General features: G+C 44.2%; 1 protein-coding gene across 1 annotated transcript in view; it reads right to left on the bottom strand.

The window, feature by feature from the left end:
- The window catches only part of LOC146797465 (protein SSUH2 homolog), a 219,989-nt gene that overhangs the window by 85,006 nt on the left and 117,948 nt on the right, over window positions 1–17,035 (bottom strand). The window contains exons 9-10 of the mRNA XM_085624491.1: window positions 16,889–16,968; window positions 10,535–10,627 (exon numbers count right to left, since the gene is read on the bottom strand). Coding sequence (XP_085480617.1) covers window positions 10,535–10,627; window positions 16,889–16,968 — 173 coding nt within the window. The remainder of the gene's footprint in view (window positions 1–10,534; window positions 10,628–16,888; window positions 16,969–17,035) is intronic.

Raw genomic sequence — 17,035 nt, 5'->3', positions numbered from 1 at the left:
TTAGGGGCGTTGGGTGAGTAAGGTGATAGCTAATGGGCTACTAACTCTTAGGGTCCCCCTATACGACAACTTCCTGACGAATGTGGGCATAACCCACTTCCAGAATTCTTGAGTATGCCATCAAAAATGGCTACTTCTGAAAAGTTGTGTCCACCTCAGTGTATCCCACCTTAGGAGTGGTACTAGCTTGGAGGTGGCACGCCTACCTGACAGGCTAATTTTCTCACCTGTCCAGATGCCAAGGGAGTCCTGGGAAAAGGAGGGGATTCTTCCTCACCTGTGAGGGAAGCCAGACTCGCATTCCAAAGGAGGCAGCTCTTTGAAGCTTGCTGGCCTGGTGAGGCTAATCAACAGGTCATCCTGTGGGAGGGGGTGTTACACCCTCTTTCCGGACAGGCTTTTGTTTTGGGCCTCCTGAGAGCAGAGGCTCTCACCCTAAGAGGTCAGAACAGTGTCTCGGATGGCAGGAACCAGTCAGAGCACACCAGTAGGTGGTAGGTTTTCAGGGGGCACCTCTAAGGTGTCCTCTGGGTGCATGTATTCGTAAATCCATCCCTGGAATCAGTGTTGGTTTATCAATACAAGATGTTTGATACCAAACATCCCTATTTTCAGTAAAGCGGTCATGTAGCTGGGGGAACTTGTTTTCACCAGTGTCCAGTTAGTTTTCAAATGAATTCCCTGCCACTTGCACTGGCAACAATAGGACTGACCAACAGAGGGGTATATCTGCTCATGCAGGTATGCCCTCCAATGTAATATTCAGCACTCTGCCTTAGGGTTGTCAGGCCTGCGGTAGGGGTGACTTGCAAACACCACATGCAGTGTTAGGGTACATGGCACACAGGGATGTGTAACATGTCATGTTTTCACTTTTGTCTGCACCAAGACAAGCAGCCTGCAATGGCAGCCCTGCATCTGCTTGCTGAGGGGTCCCTTAGGTTGGTCCAATTCATGCTGCTGCCCTTAGGGACCCTCTTTAGTACATCAGGCCAAAAGGGGCTACTTTCCTACAACTCCCTCTTCCACTCCTATGGTCCAATCATTTTGGTATAGCTTTTCAGGTCCCTATTACCAAACCAGGGCCTATATTGATCTCGGGCAAGGGTGACTGGTGCTAACTTTATGCAGGTTTTTATGTGAACTGCCCTATCTTAGATAGCTGTGTAGACACAGCTAACTCTCAACTGAAGACTAGCTCACTGGTGCACTTGACCAAATTGCACCTTTGGCAGATTACACTATTAGAAGAACTAAACCTTCAGCAGAATGGTTCAATGATGAAAGCCTTTAGAGTGCGTGTGTGGCGCAGAAACTTTAACTCCATTGATAAGACCAACTATTGGTTAGCCTTAAAGTTATACCATAAGTAAATCAGGAATACCGGTCACAATTTCTACACAAGTAAAATTGAGGCAGCTCAGAACTTCTCTCGAGAAATGTTGGATTATAAAATCTCTATCCTCACTGGACAGAGTTTCACCGTACACACCACCCTCGGAGGAATCTTGTAGTGCCTTAGACCAGTTCATTTTTTGGCAAGGTAGCATCGATTGATTCCTCTTTTCTTGCAATCTATAGAGATGCTTCTTGCCTTAATCTGTGGTCTAAACCATCTGTTAACAATTCAGGGTTGTCACTCGAACATCATTGAATCTGAGGAGCAGTCCTTATTGGCATTTATTAAGTCGGGCTGCCCTCTGACCCGCGCATCTTTGGCTATTCTGGAACATGGAATGGTATTACCTGTGATTGCCGACCTAATTAACAATTCCTTTGATTAGGGTCAGGTCCTACAACGCTGGAAACATGCTATTGTGGTTCCACTTCTCAAAAAACCCTCTTAGACCCTACTAAGGCTGAAAATTACAGGTCTATTTCACTGCTTCCGAATTTTTCTATGGTTGAAGAGAAATATGTGACCCAGCAGCTCTCTTCTGTCATTGAGGCAAAGGGGCTTCTTCACAGAACTCAGTCTTTCCCTCTTTTCATAGTAGAAAGTCTGCTCTATTGCTTGCTTCCGAGTCGGTTTGTTCTATTGTTGACAGGGGTGATACTGCAGCGTTGCTGATGCTGGACCTCAGCCCTGCTTTCAACACTTTCTCCCACATCTATTTACTTGGGTGGCTGTGGGATTTGCGGTGTCTGTTATTAAGCCTTGAAGTGGCTTGCTTCTTTTGTGCAGAAGCGCGCTTTTCATGTGGCACAGAAACAGTTTTACTCTAAGGTTCTTCCACTATAGAGGGGGTGCCATAGGGCTCTTCTTTGAGCCCTACTTTATTCAATCTGTATATGTGCCCCCCTGGCTGATATCATCTAGTGATATGGGTTTAACCTCATATCATACGCTGATACACAATCGATTATAACCCAGTCACAGAATGTAGGCAATGCGGCTGCAGTGCTGAGGACCTGCCCCTCAGCTCTCTGTGGATGGAGCTCAATTGCCTTAAATTGAATGCCAGAAAAACCAGAGGTCCTGGTAAAGCAGCCTTTGATTTGGTCCTCTGTCTTATGGCCGGACTCGCTCGGTCCATTACTGGTTCCAAAACCTAAAACTTAAGAACCTATGCATCTGGTTTGATGCCACGCTTACTTCTGACAGCCAAATCACGGCCTTAGTACGCAAGTGCTTTGAGATCTTAAAGACCCTTAAAAAGAGCCTTAGTCTCCTTCCCGAACCTGCCAGGAAACAGCAGTGGAGGCCTTGGTTACGTCCAGGCTAGACTAGACTATTGTACTTTGCTGTACTTGGGAGTCTCTTGGTCTCGACTAAGAAGACTCAAACTGGTGCAGAAAAAAGCAGCACGTTTGCTGCTGAATCCTCCTAGGTGGGCCTCCCTGGGTTCTGCACAGTCGAAATTGCATTGTTACCTTTACAGAACATGATCTTTTAGGGCCTTGTGCTGTTGCTACAGGGTCATTTTCAACTAGGGCCATTGCTATTTGCATCCCTTTTTCAAACATTACTCTCCCACAAGGGATTAAAGATCTGTTTGGACTCTGCTGACTTGTGCCCCCATTATAAAGAGCTCGCACTGGAGGTTGCGCTTTCAGTTTTTTGGCAGCTAAGCTGTGGAATTCTCCCCCTTTATATCAGGCAGTAAAAAACTGAATTGTCATTCTGTAAAAAGCTGAAAACATGGCTCTTTTGGTTGGCCTGATTTTGTTCCCTTTATTAGTATGTTGCACTCTATGTTCTGGTGAGTGAGATTGTGGCACTGGCACACTTCGTAAGGAGTAACCACGCATTTTATAAACCATTTTATTAGTATTAGTAAGTGTAAACACCTTGTGCCAGAGCAGGCATTCTTTTTGACCTCGGACAGGCTTTCACCTCCTAAGGGGGTCAGTAGTTAGTCTGTGGTGGCAGGCTGGACAGGACCAGTTAGTTAGTCAGATCACTAAAGGACTAGTAGGGTTTCGTGGGGTGGGGGGGTGGGGCCTAAGGTATCCTCTGGGTAAACTTCTTAATAAAGCATCACTGGAATCAGTGTGGTTTTATTAATACAAGTTCTTTGATACCAAAACACCATATGTTTCAGTGAAGCCATTATGTAACTTGTTTTGATCAGTGCCCAGTCCATACCTTAAGATAGCTACCTGCTCATTTCTAATATCCAGCAATGGAATTATCCAGCTATGCTCATGCAGATATGTCCTCACATGTGCTATAATGCACCCTGCTTTAGGAATCCAAGGACTGCTGTCGGGGATGTAGCCCATGCAGCGTCTTTCGCATGACACAAGGAGTGTGTCATGTCATGTTTCCAAACCTGGTTTGCACCATGTCACGCAGTCTGCAAATGCAGTCTGTGTGGAATTTGTGTGTCGGTCTCTTAGGGTGGCATAAGATATGCTGCAGCCCTTAGGGACCCCCTTTAGTACCCATGCCCTAGGTACCTGGAGTATCATTTACTAGGAACTTACAGGGGTGCTAAAGTCCTTAGCCAATTGTAGAACAAACAGACATTTCGTTGTTTTCAGGAAGGAGCACTGGCACAGAGGTCTGGTTAACAGGTCTCAGTGCACTGTCAGATTCGAAAATCATCATCTAGCAGCTAAAAAGGGGGCAAAAAGTGGAGGAGGGGGCAGGACCACTGCGACAAAAACCCAGTTTTCTACAATCAGCAAATTGATTAAGTGCGGTAAACAGTTTAATACATGGAGATCAAAGGGAGAAGTTGGCACATATCCTTACATTCTTCTGTTAATGGGACAAAAGCTTTCAATAGCATTAACTGGGTATACTTGGAGGTACTAACTCATTGCGAGCTACGGAACGTGCTCTATGGAATAATAGAGATGACCTACGGTTTGCCTAAAGCAACAAAGTTAAATAAGAGACTCCGCTGCACAATTTAACATAACCTGAGAGACTAGACAAGGGTGCCTGCTCTCCCCTTGATCATTTTACCTTTATATTGAGCTGTTAGATAAACATATTAGATGAAATTGCAATAATATATCCTTTGCCTTTTATTTGATTGAGGGAAAAAAATGCTTTGTATGCTGACCAGTTGATCATATATACTCTAGACACCAAAAAGGCTCTACGAAACAGAACACGTGATAGATACTTTTGGAAAGCTGTCAGGGTATTAGGTGATTTACTCAAGTAGAGCAATAAAGGAGGAACTAAAATATTTTGGGATAAAAGTGGTACACAATGATGAAAAAATTGCTAAGACATATCCATAAGACTATCATGAAGTCAGAAAAACTGATGGATAAGTTGAAATCTTCCCCCAACGTTGTCTGGCTGAGCAAAGTTAGTCAAAACGACGATCCTGCAGACGCTCACCTTACAATTCAGTAATATCCATTATAGTTTTAATAATAAAAATTCTACTGCTAAATTATAAGGACAAATAAGTAGTTTTATATGGGCCTTTAAGAGCATTAGAATTTCATGGGGGAAAAAAATCATGACTAGTTAAAGGAGGTTGAGCAATACTGGATTTTCCAATCTATTGTTGGACCTTTCAAATAAAAGAACTGCAGGATGTTGATATGCCACCCAGATCACAACTAGTATTGTATTTTATTCCTTCATCAAGCAATGGTTAAGGACTACCTGGGTGCTGACTTTAGAGGGCATTTGGACCACCTATACATTTAGAAATGTTGTGACTAATGGTGTTACAAGCATTAGCTAGACATTGGTATAAAGTGGTCCAAATGGGGCAACCCATATTTTAATAAACAGGCCCAAATATGGAACTCTCCAGGACTTCAGGACACGAGCGATAAGCTACATCATTCGCTTACACAAGCAGGGATCAAAAGAGACAGGGATAAAAGAAAATGGCATCAACTAGTAGAAGGGGACAAATGTCATTCCTTGGACTGTTGGAACACAAGATGAACTTTAAAGGGATTCAAATACTATCATTTGACCTCTTGATCTAAAATACAAGACTGGATTGAAAAAGCATGCCAAATGGAACTAGAGTTGCAAAACATTCCATCAAGAAAACCAGAAGTCTAAATGTGGTTTGGGAATTTACTTCCTGCAGAAGACAAAAATCAGAAGCCATCTCACATTGTCTGGGAAGGATACTTGCCAACAAAGGAGTTAGAAAACCTTTAGCAATGATCTATTTAAATGTATAGGGCGCACAGCTACCCAGAGGCGTTTCCCAGTGCCAGCCTGGGAGGTGAGGGGAAAACGCAAAGGAAAATACAAGTTAAACAGCCATGTTTTTAAACTTCTGCGGAATCTGCCATAGACAGTTTCCTCCTGTAGAGAAATAGGGAGAGAGTTCCATAGGGAAGGCTCCATGTAAGAGAAGGACTGACCGTGCATAGGAGTGAGTTTGATTCTGGGAATAGTGAATTTGGACTGTACTGCAGAGCACAGAGGCCGTGGAGGTATATAAAGTTGAGCTATAGATTGCAGAGACAATCCAGTTTTGAACATATAGCTCAAGGCTTTGAATTGGATTAGATTCTCCACCTTTAGCCAATGAAGTTTACAAAGAAAGCCAGAGACTGACAGTGTCTTCGGAACATGACAGAGCAGCCTGGCAGCCGCATTTTGGACCCCCTGCAGTCTTCGTATCATAGCTTTGTTGGAGCCCAAATATAGAATATTACCGTAGTCCAGCCTAGATGTAACCAGGGCATGGACTACTGTTCCCAGAGCAGAGAGGGGTATCATCCACAGAATTGAAGTTGAAGCCACCTTAGTGACTGGTTGTTTCATAGACAAATGGTCGATGATGAAGCCCAGGTTACGAACCTGATGTATAGGTCGAGGTAAGGCACCCATTTCAGAGGGTCAGTGTTGGGGTCCCCAGAGATCTAGTTTTTTCCCTAGGATCATGACTTCAGTTTTGTTTCCATTCAGTTTGAGTAAGTAAGTTAGTCCTAAGACCAGACTGAAGAGCAGATGAATGAGATTCCTTAGATGAAGAGAGGGAAAAGATTATCGGCCTTTCAGCATAGGAAAATAGGGACAACCCAGCCTCTTCAGCAACATCTGCCAGAGGATGAACGTAGACATTAAACAGAGGACTCAGCACAGAGCCTTGGGGCACACCATAGGGAGACAAATGGGATTTAGAGCTGGCACTGGTAGAAAAAACCTGAAAAGTACAGTTAGTTAAAAAAGAGTGAAGCCTCTGTAGGGCTAAGCCCTCAAGACCCAAGGACTGCAAGGCTCTCAGCAAAACAGTGCGAGACACCGTATCAAATGCAGCACTGAGGTCAAGCAAAATGAGGGCCGCTGTGTCACCTTGGTCCAACCAGTGCCTCAGCATTTCGGTGACTCCTAGTAGAATAGATTCAGTAGAGAATCCAGCTCTGAATTCAGATTGAGAGGTGTGAAGAAAGTTCTGAGACTTGACAAAGGAGGTCAACTGGGAGTTGAAATGTTTTGCGAGGATTTTTGGGAAGGCTGGGAGCAATGAGATGGGACGGAAATTCGATTGCTTAGTCGGATCAGCATTGGCTTTCTTTAAAGGAGGGAACACCATGGCAGGTTTCCATTCCGGATGAACAAAACTCTCCTACAGGGAGGCGTTGAGAAGGTCCATAAAATCAACACTAGTATAGGGGACTCAAGCGGTTTCATCACTGAAATAGAAGTAAATCACAGGGTGAACCAGATTTGATGCTTGCCAAAAGCTGGCTGAAGGAGCTGAATTCCAGGAGAGACCAAGCTTCCAGCTTATTGATGGATTTAATATTACTATGTGTCTCCAACATCCCCGACACTGGTCGCATTAGGGGTGGTGTCGGTCATGTGTGAGGTATTCAGCAAATTATCACTGGACAATGCAGAGTATAATTTTTCCACAAAGCAGTGGGCAAGGCCCTCACATTGCGTTCCAGTAAGAACAAGTGGGGTGGACTGAGTTTCAGACCCGGATAGTTCTTTAACCACCTTGAAGAGTTTTTGAGCTTGAGAAATTTTACAGAGAAGCAAACTCAGTTAGAGCTGCTTTGCAGAGAATGTGGTAATCCCTTAGGACCTTTTTATAGGCCAGTTTGGCATCTATCTGGTAGTGTTTCCTCCATTGTCTTTCTAGAGTTTTACATCTAGCTTTTTCATTCATTGTGCTACTGTAAAATCTGCGACTCTTTGGAGGAACCATTGTTTCACTCTTCATAGAATAGATTGGACTCCAACTGAAGTTAGTAAAAATCTGAAAGTACGTAGAAAACAATTGCCACAAATGTGCATCTCAGGAAGCAGATCATCAACGCATGTTTGATAACTGTCCAAGGCTGCAATCCTATTTGCAAGATTAGGGTAGGATGCCAACAGCAATCCTCTCGCAGAAGGAAGCACAACTTTATGACACGGTGGGAGAGGGAGTAAACAATAAGTCAACCAACAGTAAGCTACACTTTTTTTTATTTTTTTAATACTACTGAGTGTAAGAAATGAAGCCAACATGAATTCATCTAGAGGCTCCTGTACATACTTGAAATACATATATTATATTTAAGCCCTAGCTTAACAGGGCTCTAATATGACAAACATCACAGTAAAGGTAACCATTTCAGAATTGGCTGGTCAGTGCCACAATGATTTAATCCAGCATCCAAATATTATGCTATATTGGTCTTTATGGTACACACAGGCCTAACAATTCGCATACACAAATCCGAACAACAAAATTAAATGGACTGTGGGCTGAAAAGGGCATCTGTGGTGGTGCCTAGATCAGATCTGATAAGTGATTTAAAGTTTTTAAGTATGTACTTCTCACCCAAAAGATCATGGCTACCCGTTCGAGGCATGCCAAGATTATTTGGCTGCACCTAAGGCTTAAAAACAAAGATGTGTAACACTGCAGGACTTATCGGGACCGTGCCAGTTGCCAGCTCGTTGTGTCTGCAGCAACAAGTACTGACTTAAGGTAGGAGTTGTTTCTCCCTCTTTAATTTAGCTCTCTGCAATTTTGTGGAAGTCTTCTGGAGGTTTGCAACATAAGGTCTTCAATGTCCTCCCAGTGTTGATGGGCATGTGGGTTTAGTAGGGCATTTGAGTTTGCAATCCGCCATTGTGTGGCACCTGATCTCTCCATCTTTCTTCCGACACTCTCCAACCGCTTACTGTCTTTGTCTGGTGGAGGCCCCAGAAAAGCAGGGGACATGGCCTATGCCCTTGCTGTGGTAAATGATAGTCTGGTTCAACATACCCTTAGATGTACCTTTGGTCCAGAGTGTAAAGTCTGTACTTCTTTTATATGTGCAGGTTAACTGCTTTAGCCATTACTAGCTTAGAGAAGCCGTCCTTACCCTGCAAGACTATGCTCGGAAGCATCGGGAAGAACTCGTTCTTCTTGTGTATAGGGCTGAGCTCTTCAGGACAAAACATTAAACGCAGTTTTCTACTTCCACCTCAAAAGCGTCAGGTGCCTTTTTAACCACTCTTTGGTAGGTGGAGAAGTCATCCAGAGGGGAAGGCCTTCAGGGATATAAATCAATCTTCCCCAGAGTCGAGTCTGCTTCAACGTCTCCCCACAAAGTTTCCTCATGTTGAGTTTCAAACCCTATTTCCTCAAGGTCAGCACTAAAAATAAAACCCTCCCAACCCACGTCTGTGCCTTGGCCAACATAGAAGGTTTCCTACTGCTCTGACACTAGAACCTCCTGTGTTGGTTTCCTAACATCCAACAGATTTGCTTCCTTCAACAAGCATTTTTAAAAAAATGATATTTTAAGCAGGTTCTTAATTTCAGTCTCCAGTGCCCTCTTTTTCCTGTCAAGCTCAATGACTTCTGAGGTGTTATGCTCGTTACATGACTTCTCCTTTGCACCCTTATTCCCTTTTTGCTTTCGATCATCCTCAGAAGTAGAAAAAACGCCTTTCAGCATATCCTTACTGGTGAGTTTTTCTTTCAAGGTAGGATGAGAAGTTTCTTTGGCTTCTTCACTGCATGTTTTCTTGGTGTGGAGGGTTTGGCCTTTTTAAGTGTCAATAGTCTTGCTTGAAGATTGAGCTTCGGCGTCTTGGGCATGTGGCTCTGTGGGTTTAGGGTCTTGCCTGCACTGTTCCTCAACCTCCTATGGGGTATCGAGGTTGATGTCTCAGTGTTCCCCTTGTGATTCCTCCGCCTACACTTCATGGGAGAAACCCATTCCATCCATCAACGGAGCACCCCCTTCTTGTTTTTTCCCACAACTCTGATAGGCCCATTAGTTCTATAGCTGCCCAATTCACTCTGTGGATGTTGTCCCTTTGTACCAGAGTTTTCGGTTAATACGGGAACATTCTTCTGACTTATCGTCTCTTTAGAAGGAGAACATACAGACTGGGTTACATCGCTCAGAGCGAACTTTCGATGGCAGTTTGGGCAAAATGTGTGGAGTGTGCTCCTGATCTAAAACGATGGCAGGGATCCCACCGCGACTAGATACCATTCTCTGACTAGCAAACCCGACAAACTCCATAAAACCTCTCTCCAGCATAGAGTCCTGCTCTCTATTATTCTCTTTACTGCTTTAAGTTGTTAGAGGACTTGGATAGGAAAAAAAATAGAGAGCTCTCACGATGGATCTCTACACCCAATGGCGGGAAAAAAATATATAAAATGGTGGGCACGCACATGGATTTAGTGAGATTACTGTCAACGTAACACAAGGGCTCCGCCAATGCGGACGGACTCCCACCCACAAGTTAAGAAATGTTTATGAAAACAAACACTTCTGGACCCAACCACTAGATGTCAGAATTCTCTATCGCAGTATGTGCTAGGGCTAAGGGTACAGAATACCACTGCTCTTCATCAAATGACCTTTGACTTTGTTTCCCATAATTGACATTCTTTCCGAAAAACAAGACAGTTTAGGTAATTATGCAGATAGCTTACTACAGCATGCCTGCAGCAGGAAGACAGAAAATGCTCATTACTTAGATATTTCTTTTTCAAAGCTAGATCTACCCTATTTTCACCAGAGCTATCTGATTTTCACAATTCCATTCGTACACTGGTTTTTCACCCTGCCAATACATTATCTTTACCTCCCCCTGACTGAATGCCCAAGTCCAATCAAAACATCATGGTCTGATGCTTACCAGGTCACCTTCAGCTCAATGTAGCAGAGTAAATTCTTCTTTCCGTGACAGACTTCACAGTTTACACGCCCCTGGCCACTACAAGTGGAGCAGCTGCAAATTAATAAATAAAAAACACATTATAAAAAGATATGAGAATATGCCTGTAAGAGTGAAGTATGAAGTAAATGTTATTTATCTCTTGGAGCCCCAATCTTTAAACCTTTCATGCAAAGCACCACCTGTTGGAAGCTGGCTCTTTATATAGTGGAGTAAAATGAGGTACACTGTGTAGAGAGTCCAATCAAACCCCAGTTGGGTGACAGAGGCCAAAGTGATCACCCAAATGCTCTTTTGTGATAGTGTGGGCAAGCAGTTAGGCTTGTAAGAGGATAGTGCCAAGCATTTATTGCACACACAATGGCAGTAAGTGAGACATGCCTAATAAGGAAATCCAACACCAATGTATAAAAAAAGAACACTTTTTTAAAATGAATTTTAATACCAAGATCATTGGAATCAGGTAAGTACTTTAGGAGCTATGCATTTTTATACACTTCAAAACTTGACAGTGCAAATTCAGGAACAGTAATGTCATCCTATGGGGGAAAAACATATATACTGCATTCGGGAACTTAACAGCGACTTACGGGACCCTTCTCTGGGATTTAAGGAGAGTATGGGGCAAAAATCAACGGCCACATCAACAGGTCACCTCGTGGGGCTCTGGGCCAACCGGGTGCAGAGGTGTGTTTCGGCGTTGGGTTCCCCCGTTCACTTCAATGGCGACCAGTCCAGTTAGAAAGAGGCTGCAAACTGGGAATGGAAGGCCAGTCCGGTTGAACCTAAAGGGGGTTTGGCCTTTGAGATCCTCGGGCACGTAGGGACACTGTTGGTTCACTTCTCCTCGGGCTGTAGGGCTCGGGTACAGTGGTGTCTTTTTATTCATTGGGTTTGTGCTGCAGGAGGCACTTGAGGGTGCCTGCAGAAAGAGGCTGCAAGCGGTGACTGGGAGTCCAGTCTTGGCAAACCCAAGGGTGGGCTCTGCCTTTGAGGGTCTCGTGACCCCGTTGGCACCGTCACTTCAGTCCGACTCGGGGGCACGGGTGCAGAACCACTTTGAGGTGTCAGTGGGCAAAGGTCAGAGGCTCTTTTTGTCTTGGTTTCTATTTAAGACAGGCAAACAGGACAGCTGGGCCACTCCCAGTGTGCGTCTCAGGGTCCCTGAAGGCCCTCGATTTGCAGGTCGGTTCTTTGGAGTTTGTGTCTGGGCGAGACACAATAAGCCTTGGTTGCTGCAAGGGGCACGGTAAACCAGGTGTTGGTACAGTGCAGCTTGGTCGATCCTGATGTCCCACTCTTCGAGGGAGGACAGATCTGACCTGTAGTTGCACGGTGACCTCTTCCTGGGGGGCTGCAGCATCAGCAGTCCCGATAGGTGGCAGGATGGTGAACCGTACCTCTCTTCTTTGGGAGCTCCTCTACTTCAAGGGAGTTCTCTGACAATTTACAAAGCACTGGCAGGAGGGTCAGGTGCAGGAGGCAGGCTGGCAGGGTTGGCGCCAAGTCAGTTGCTGCCCCTCTGTTCTCAGATCAGCAAACCGCTCAGTCCACTTCTATGCGTTTGTTAAATCTGGAGGTCCTGGCATCGGGGGTGCCACCTAAATACTGCATTTAGAGGAGCTACAGGGAGTGTCAGGTAGTAGTCAATGGGCTATGTACCTCTAAGGTGACTACACCCTCTATATGACCACTTTCTGTGGTAAGTGGGAATAACCTTAACCCAAAGGACCCAATTTCACCAAAATCCAAGATGGTGGAAGTTTCCTAGCCGTGTTCACTTCAGGTAGCCCACCTAAGGGGTTGTGGTAGCCTGAGGACGGACACACCTCCCAAATAGCTAATTTCCCCGCCTCTCCGGGTGACAAACAGGCCCTGGGCAGGGGATGACATTTCTCCAGGGGGGAGTGGGGGGGGGCATGGTTGCACATCACAGGTGGTGGAGGCCTTTTATGCCTCCTGCCTTGATATGCAGGTAATCAATCATCCTGCTTAGAGGAGGTGACAATACCACCTGCCATTGCAGGCATTCTTTCCGACCTCAGAGACAGTGGGCTCTCACCTCCAAGGGATCAGCATCACATCTGTGGTGGCAGGCTGGACAGGACCAGTCAGCCAATACACTAGAGGTCAGTAGGTTTTCAGAGGTACCTCTAAGGTACCCTTTGGGTGCATGTATTAAATTCCGCACGAGAATCAGTGTGAGTTTATTAATATGAGATGTTTGATACCAAACCCCATAGGTTTCAGTGAAGCCATTAAGCAGCTGGGAAACTCGTTCTGATCAGAGCCCAGCAGATATCTTGAAATGGCTTCCCTGTTCACTTTTACTGTCAGTAAGTGAACTGGCCAGCACAGAGACAAATCCTCATGCATATGTGTCCTCACATGTAATAAAATGCACCTTGCCACAGGCTGCAAGGCCTGCTGTAGGGGTGACTTACAAATATTACATGGTGTTAGGGGACATGGCACACAAGGTGTGTCCCATGCTGTGTTTGAGTACCCCGTCACACAGCCTGTAGTGGCAGCCTGCATGCGTTTGGTGCTGGGTCCCTTAGCATGGCACAAGATATGCTGCAGCTTTTTGGGACCCTCTTTAGTACCTATGCCCTAGGTACCAGGGACACCACTTACTAGGGATTTAGAGGTGCTAAAGGCCTGGTCAGTTGGGGATCAAGTGATCAGGTACCTTATTTTGGGGAAAAAACACTTGAACTGGGGGCCTGGTTAGCAGGAACTCTAGTCAAAGATGCATCAAATACCAGGAAAAAGGTGGGGGGACTACTGCAACAAAAACCCAGTTTCCTACACCGCCTTACATAAAACAGTTGTGTTCCTTTCAAAAGACATTTGCACATTTAAAAAAAGCTTCACCTCTTCCAGCCTCTCGCCTCCATAAAAGTCAAAATATTTTTAGTTTGAACAAACGTTCTGAGATATATTTTAACAACTCTACAAATTAATAAATATCCTTCGAAATAAATGCATGCTATCTGCATGAGGCGCGTAACAATGAATAAAACAAAGTGCGAGGGAAATACATTTATCCCTGCATTTATCAAATGACAGGGTGATGAACAGAAAGTGGGTGGTCATTTCAAAATCTTCGCACTGAATGTCAACTGCAGTCTAACAGAATGTAGTCTTCACGTGCAGACGATTATGCTTTCCTCACGGGTGGATATTGAGTTATACAATTTGTCCTCATTGAGGACATCACAGAACCTCCTGCATTTTAGATAATTTCTATTTCTTTTCAATTTTGGTACAGATAAGAAAGGTGTAGAGAGCTAAACTCAGAATCACATATAGTTAACTGAAGGAACCAGGACTGAAAGTCACTACCAAAAGGAGAGCCATGCTGGACTATGTAACAGATGTCCCAGCATCCAAGTACCTTGAAAAGACGGGAAGGGGAATGGCCGAGTGACAAAATAGTCTTGCATAGTAAGTTCCATCGCTGGCCTTACAATAAGATTCATTCAAGCCAAGTTCATAGCTTTCTTTGGATACTGATCACGTTTCTTGGGTGTAACAGAGCCAGCAAGCAGCATCCTGCAATTCTGCACAACTAAACAATGGACTGGATTTAATACATCGCAGGGGTTCTGGGACCATCTTCAGAAGTCTATGTAAATCCTGTGATTCATGGGTATGAATTGCAACAAGAAACTGAGACCACTTTTAAAAGCGGACACAGTGGGAGCCACAAGACTGGGTAATAGTCACATTTTTCAGTGCTTCTAAACTCGAAAACTGTAGTAGCAAAAACTAAATTTAAATGTTCATGGTCTACCAACATTGAATAGTTTCAGCAACGGAGAACCTGAAGCAGCATTGGTTCAAAACTGCTCCATCACTGGTTCTCCTTTGACCGCTTCCATCCATTTATACGGTTGTTAATTTAGCGAGATGTTTCTTTGCGTGTGGCTAGATTATCTTAAATTTTAATAGTCGAAATGGACAGAAAAATCCAAATTCTGGGTGGGGGGGGGGTAGAACATAGATCTATTGTGGGCACCTTCTCTAAGAAACGTAAACAAAACTGACATCAGTTAGTGCTTTTTCAACCATAAAATCCAAGGGATAATTACAATGAAGAATAGCACTGCTGTAGAATAGTACAAAAAAATCTGTTCTATTGGGTTATCCAAGGTAGTTTCTTCTTCATTATATACTGTCAAACCCTTAAGGAAAATCTTTCCTTTCATTCCTAGAAATGCCAGGAAGACTGTGGTCTCTGCACTGGTCTTGTCAAAATAAGACTATTGTAACCGCTTGTACATGAACCTTCAGGGAAATTTCTCAGAAAGCTCCAAGCGGTGCAAAATGCAGCAGCCAGATTGATCCTGGATATTTCCAACTATAATTTTTGTCTTCAGGTATCCGGGAACTACATTGGTACCCGGTCCAACAACACATTAAATTCAAAGCCCTCTGCGCGGCCCAGAAGGCCTTGCATAGAGAAGGTCCGGAATTTGTTTGGAAACCTTTTAACTGGCATACTCCAAACAGACATCTTCGGTCGACCAGTGCTAGACTGATTACTACCGCAAGATTCAGAAAAGTGAACTGGGGAGGAAGAAGGCTTCATTAACAGTACAGCCAGGCTTTGGAACCCAAACCCACCATATCTTAGGACCATATCTATTCTCATTACTTTCAGAAAGCAACTTAAGACATGGTTATTTAACAACTAGTAACTCCAGGCTCAGCATGTTTATGTGCAGCAAGCGCAAAGACACCTACGGGTAGATGCGCTATTTAAGTCTGTATAACATTTCGCCTACAGATAGATTTGTCGGTTATCAATGACCTATTGCCTCTAGTACATTAAAATAGATTCTTCTGGTCGGATTGGATTCAGCCAATTGCTCTTCCTTGTAAGGCTTTCTTAGCTACCTCGTTTCCCGGCTTATTTCAATGGCTTTCCTCACTATTCTTGGTGTGCCCCATATCTGAAGCATTTCCTCCTTACCATGCTTCGGCTGCGTTACTTGTACTCCTTCCACAGCTCACATTCAGGGAACTAGTTGTATATTTTACTTTTAGCCCTTCACGTATTGTCTTTCACAACCCGGTCCCCTTTTCAATCTCCCACCCACCTCCAGCTGATCAGTTTCTTCCCCTTCATGATCAGCTTCATTCGAAACTCCACTTATGCTTCCCTGCCTCACCTTTTCGCTGGCAATAGTCATTGATGTTTAAATGCTCTCCAACCCCTGTTCTTTTACCCACCACAGCCAACACTGATTTTTTATTATTATATATTTTTTTTTTTTTACTTTGTAGGAAGGTGTGGAAGCAGCAATGTGGTACTAGGTCACTATATTTTTGTAAATGCACTTTTGCGCACATTCTTCTAATTTGGCCCTCCAAAACGGGCGGCCTCTTTCTTGGAAGAATAAATAAATATAAAAGGACTCTTTCATTGCTACGCATTCACGTGTACTTTCTCACGCTGGTGCAGCTGCAATGCCATGCCATATATGCATGCATGTACGATGAGCCATAGATGTGTATAAAACATAGCTCCTTTTTGCCGAAGCCGAACAGCATAGGCAAAACAACATTTTCAAATACAGCGGGTCTGCACTGGCAATTCCAAAAGGTGAGACTGGTTGGCTGTGCTAATTTCTAGAGTTTCTCAATTCCCTTTTGCAAAGGAACACTAATGAACTTAAAAGAACTGGGCCAAAAGGGGATGACCGGGAAGCACAACCTTCCCTAGAACACTGCCATGGTGTTATGAATATGAACCTTCCATAAAAACTCCAACAGCTTCTGGCAGCTTGTGGCTCTGAAATGGAAGTGAGATTCGTACATTAAGAGGGTTAAGCCCAGTATCGAGTAGCAAAGCAAGCAACACTTTTCTCATTTTCGTTAAAGGTCTATTCAAATGTAGATAGTTGGCATCCATCTTCTCTAGCAATCTAGAAAGAGCCTTCAAATATTACTTCCATCAAGCCACCATTGATGAGAAGTAGGACAGAAGGGTAACCAATCAGCAACAGACACTGGACGAGGTCAATCTTCAGCCCCTCGCTGCCTGTAACAAGCTCTTGGTTCACAGGTGCTGCGACAAGACAGCAGATGTAACTGCTCAGGAAGTCAGCCTTCCTTTGTAGAGGCTCCTATCTGTTAGCCATTCTTTTTTTTCTGCACTCCTATAAATGCCATCCCTTCCAGTTACTTGTTCCATCGTATTTGTAATTCATCCCTCCTTCAGCAGGGTGGTTCCACTTTGCTGCAAAGCAATGTTCCCACTTTATAATTCTCCAAACTCCGAGACGGCATTCGCCCGCTGCTCACCTCTGGTTGCCAATGCCATTGCAGTGCGAGCACCGATCATCCACATTCTTCCCGGTTCCCCTGCAGACTGTGCACGGCAGCTGCAATTGCAAAAAGGAGAAAAAAAAAAAAAAAAAAAAGAAGACATTGAGCTTATATCATGGTAGT

This window comes from Triturus cristatus, chromosome 9, assembly GCF_964204655.1.
Source record: "Triturus cristatus chromosome 9, aTriCri1.1, whole genome shotgun sequence".
In the NCBI taxonomy this organism is placed as follows: domain Eukaryota; kingdom Metazoa; phylum Chordata; class Amphibia; order Caudata; family Salamandridae; genus Triturus; species Triturus cristatus.
The sequence above is the reverse complement of the archived record's forward strand: the minus strand, read 5'-3'. Positions and strand labels throughout refer to the sequence as shown.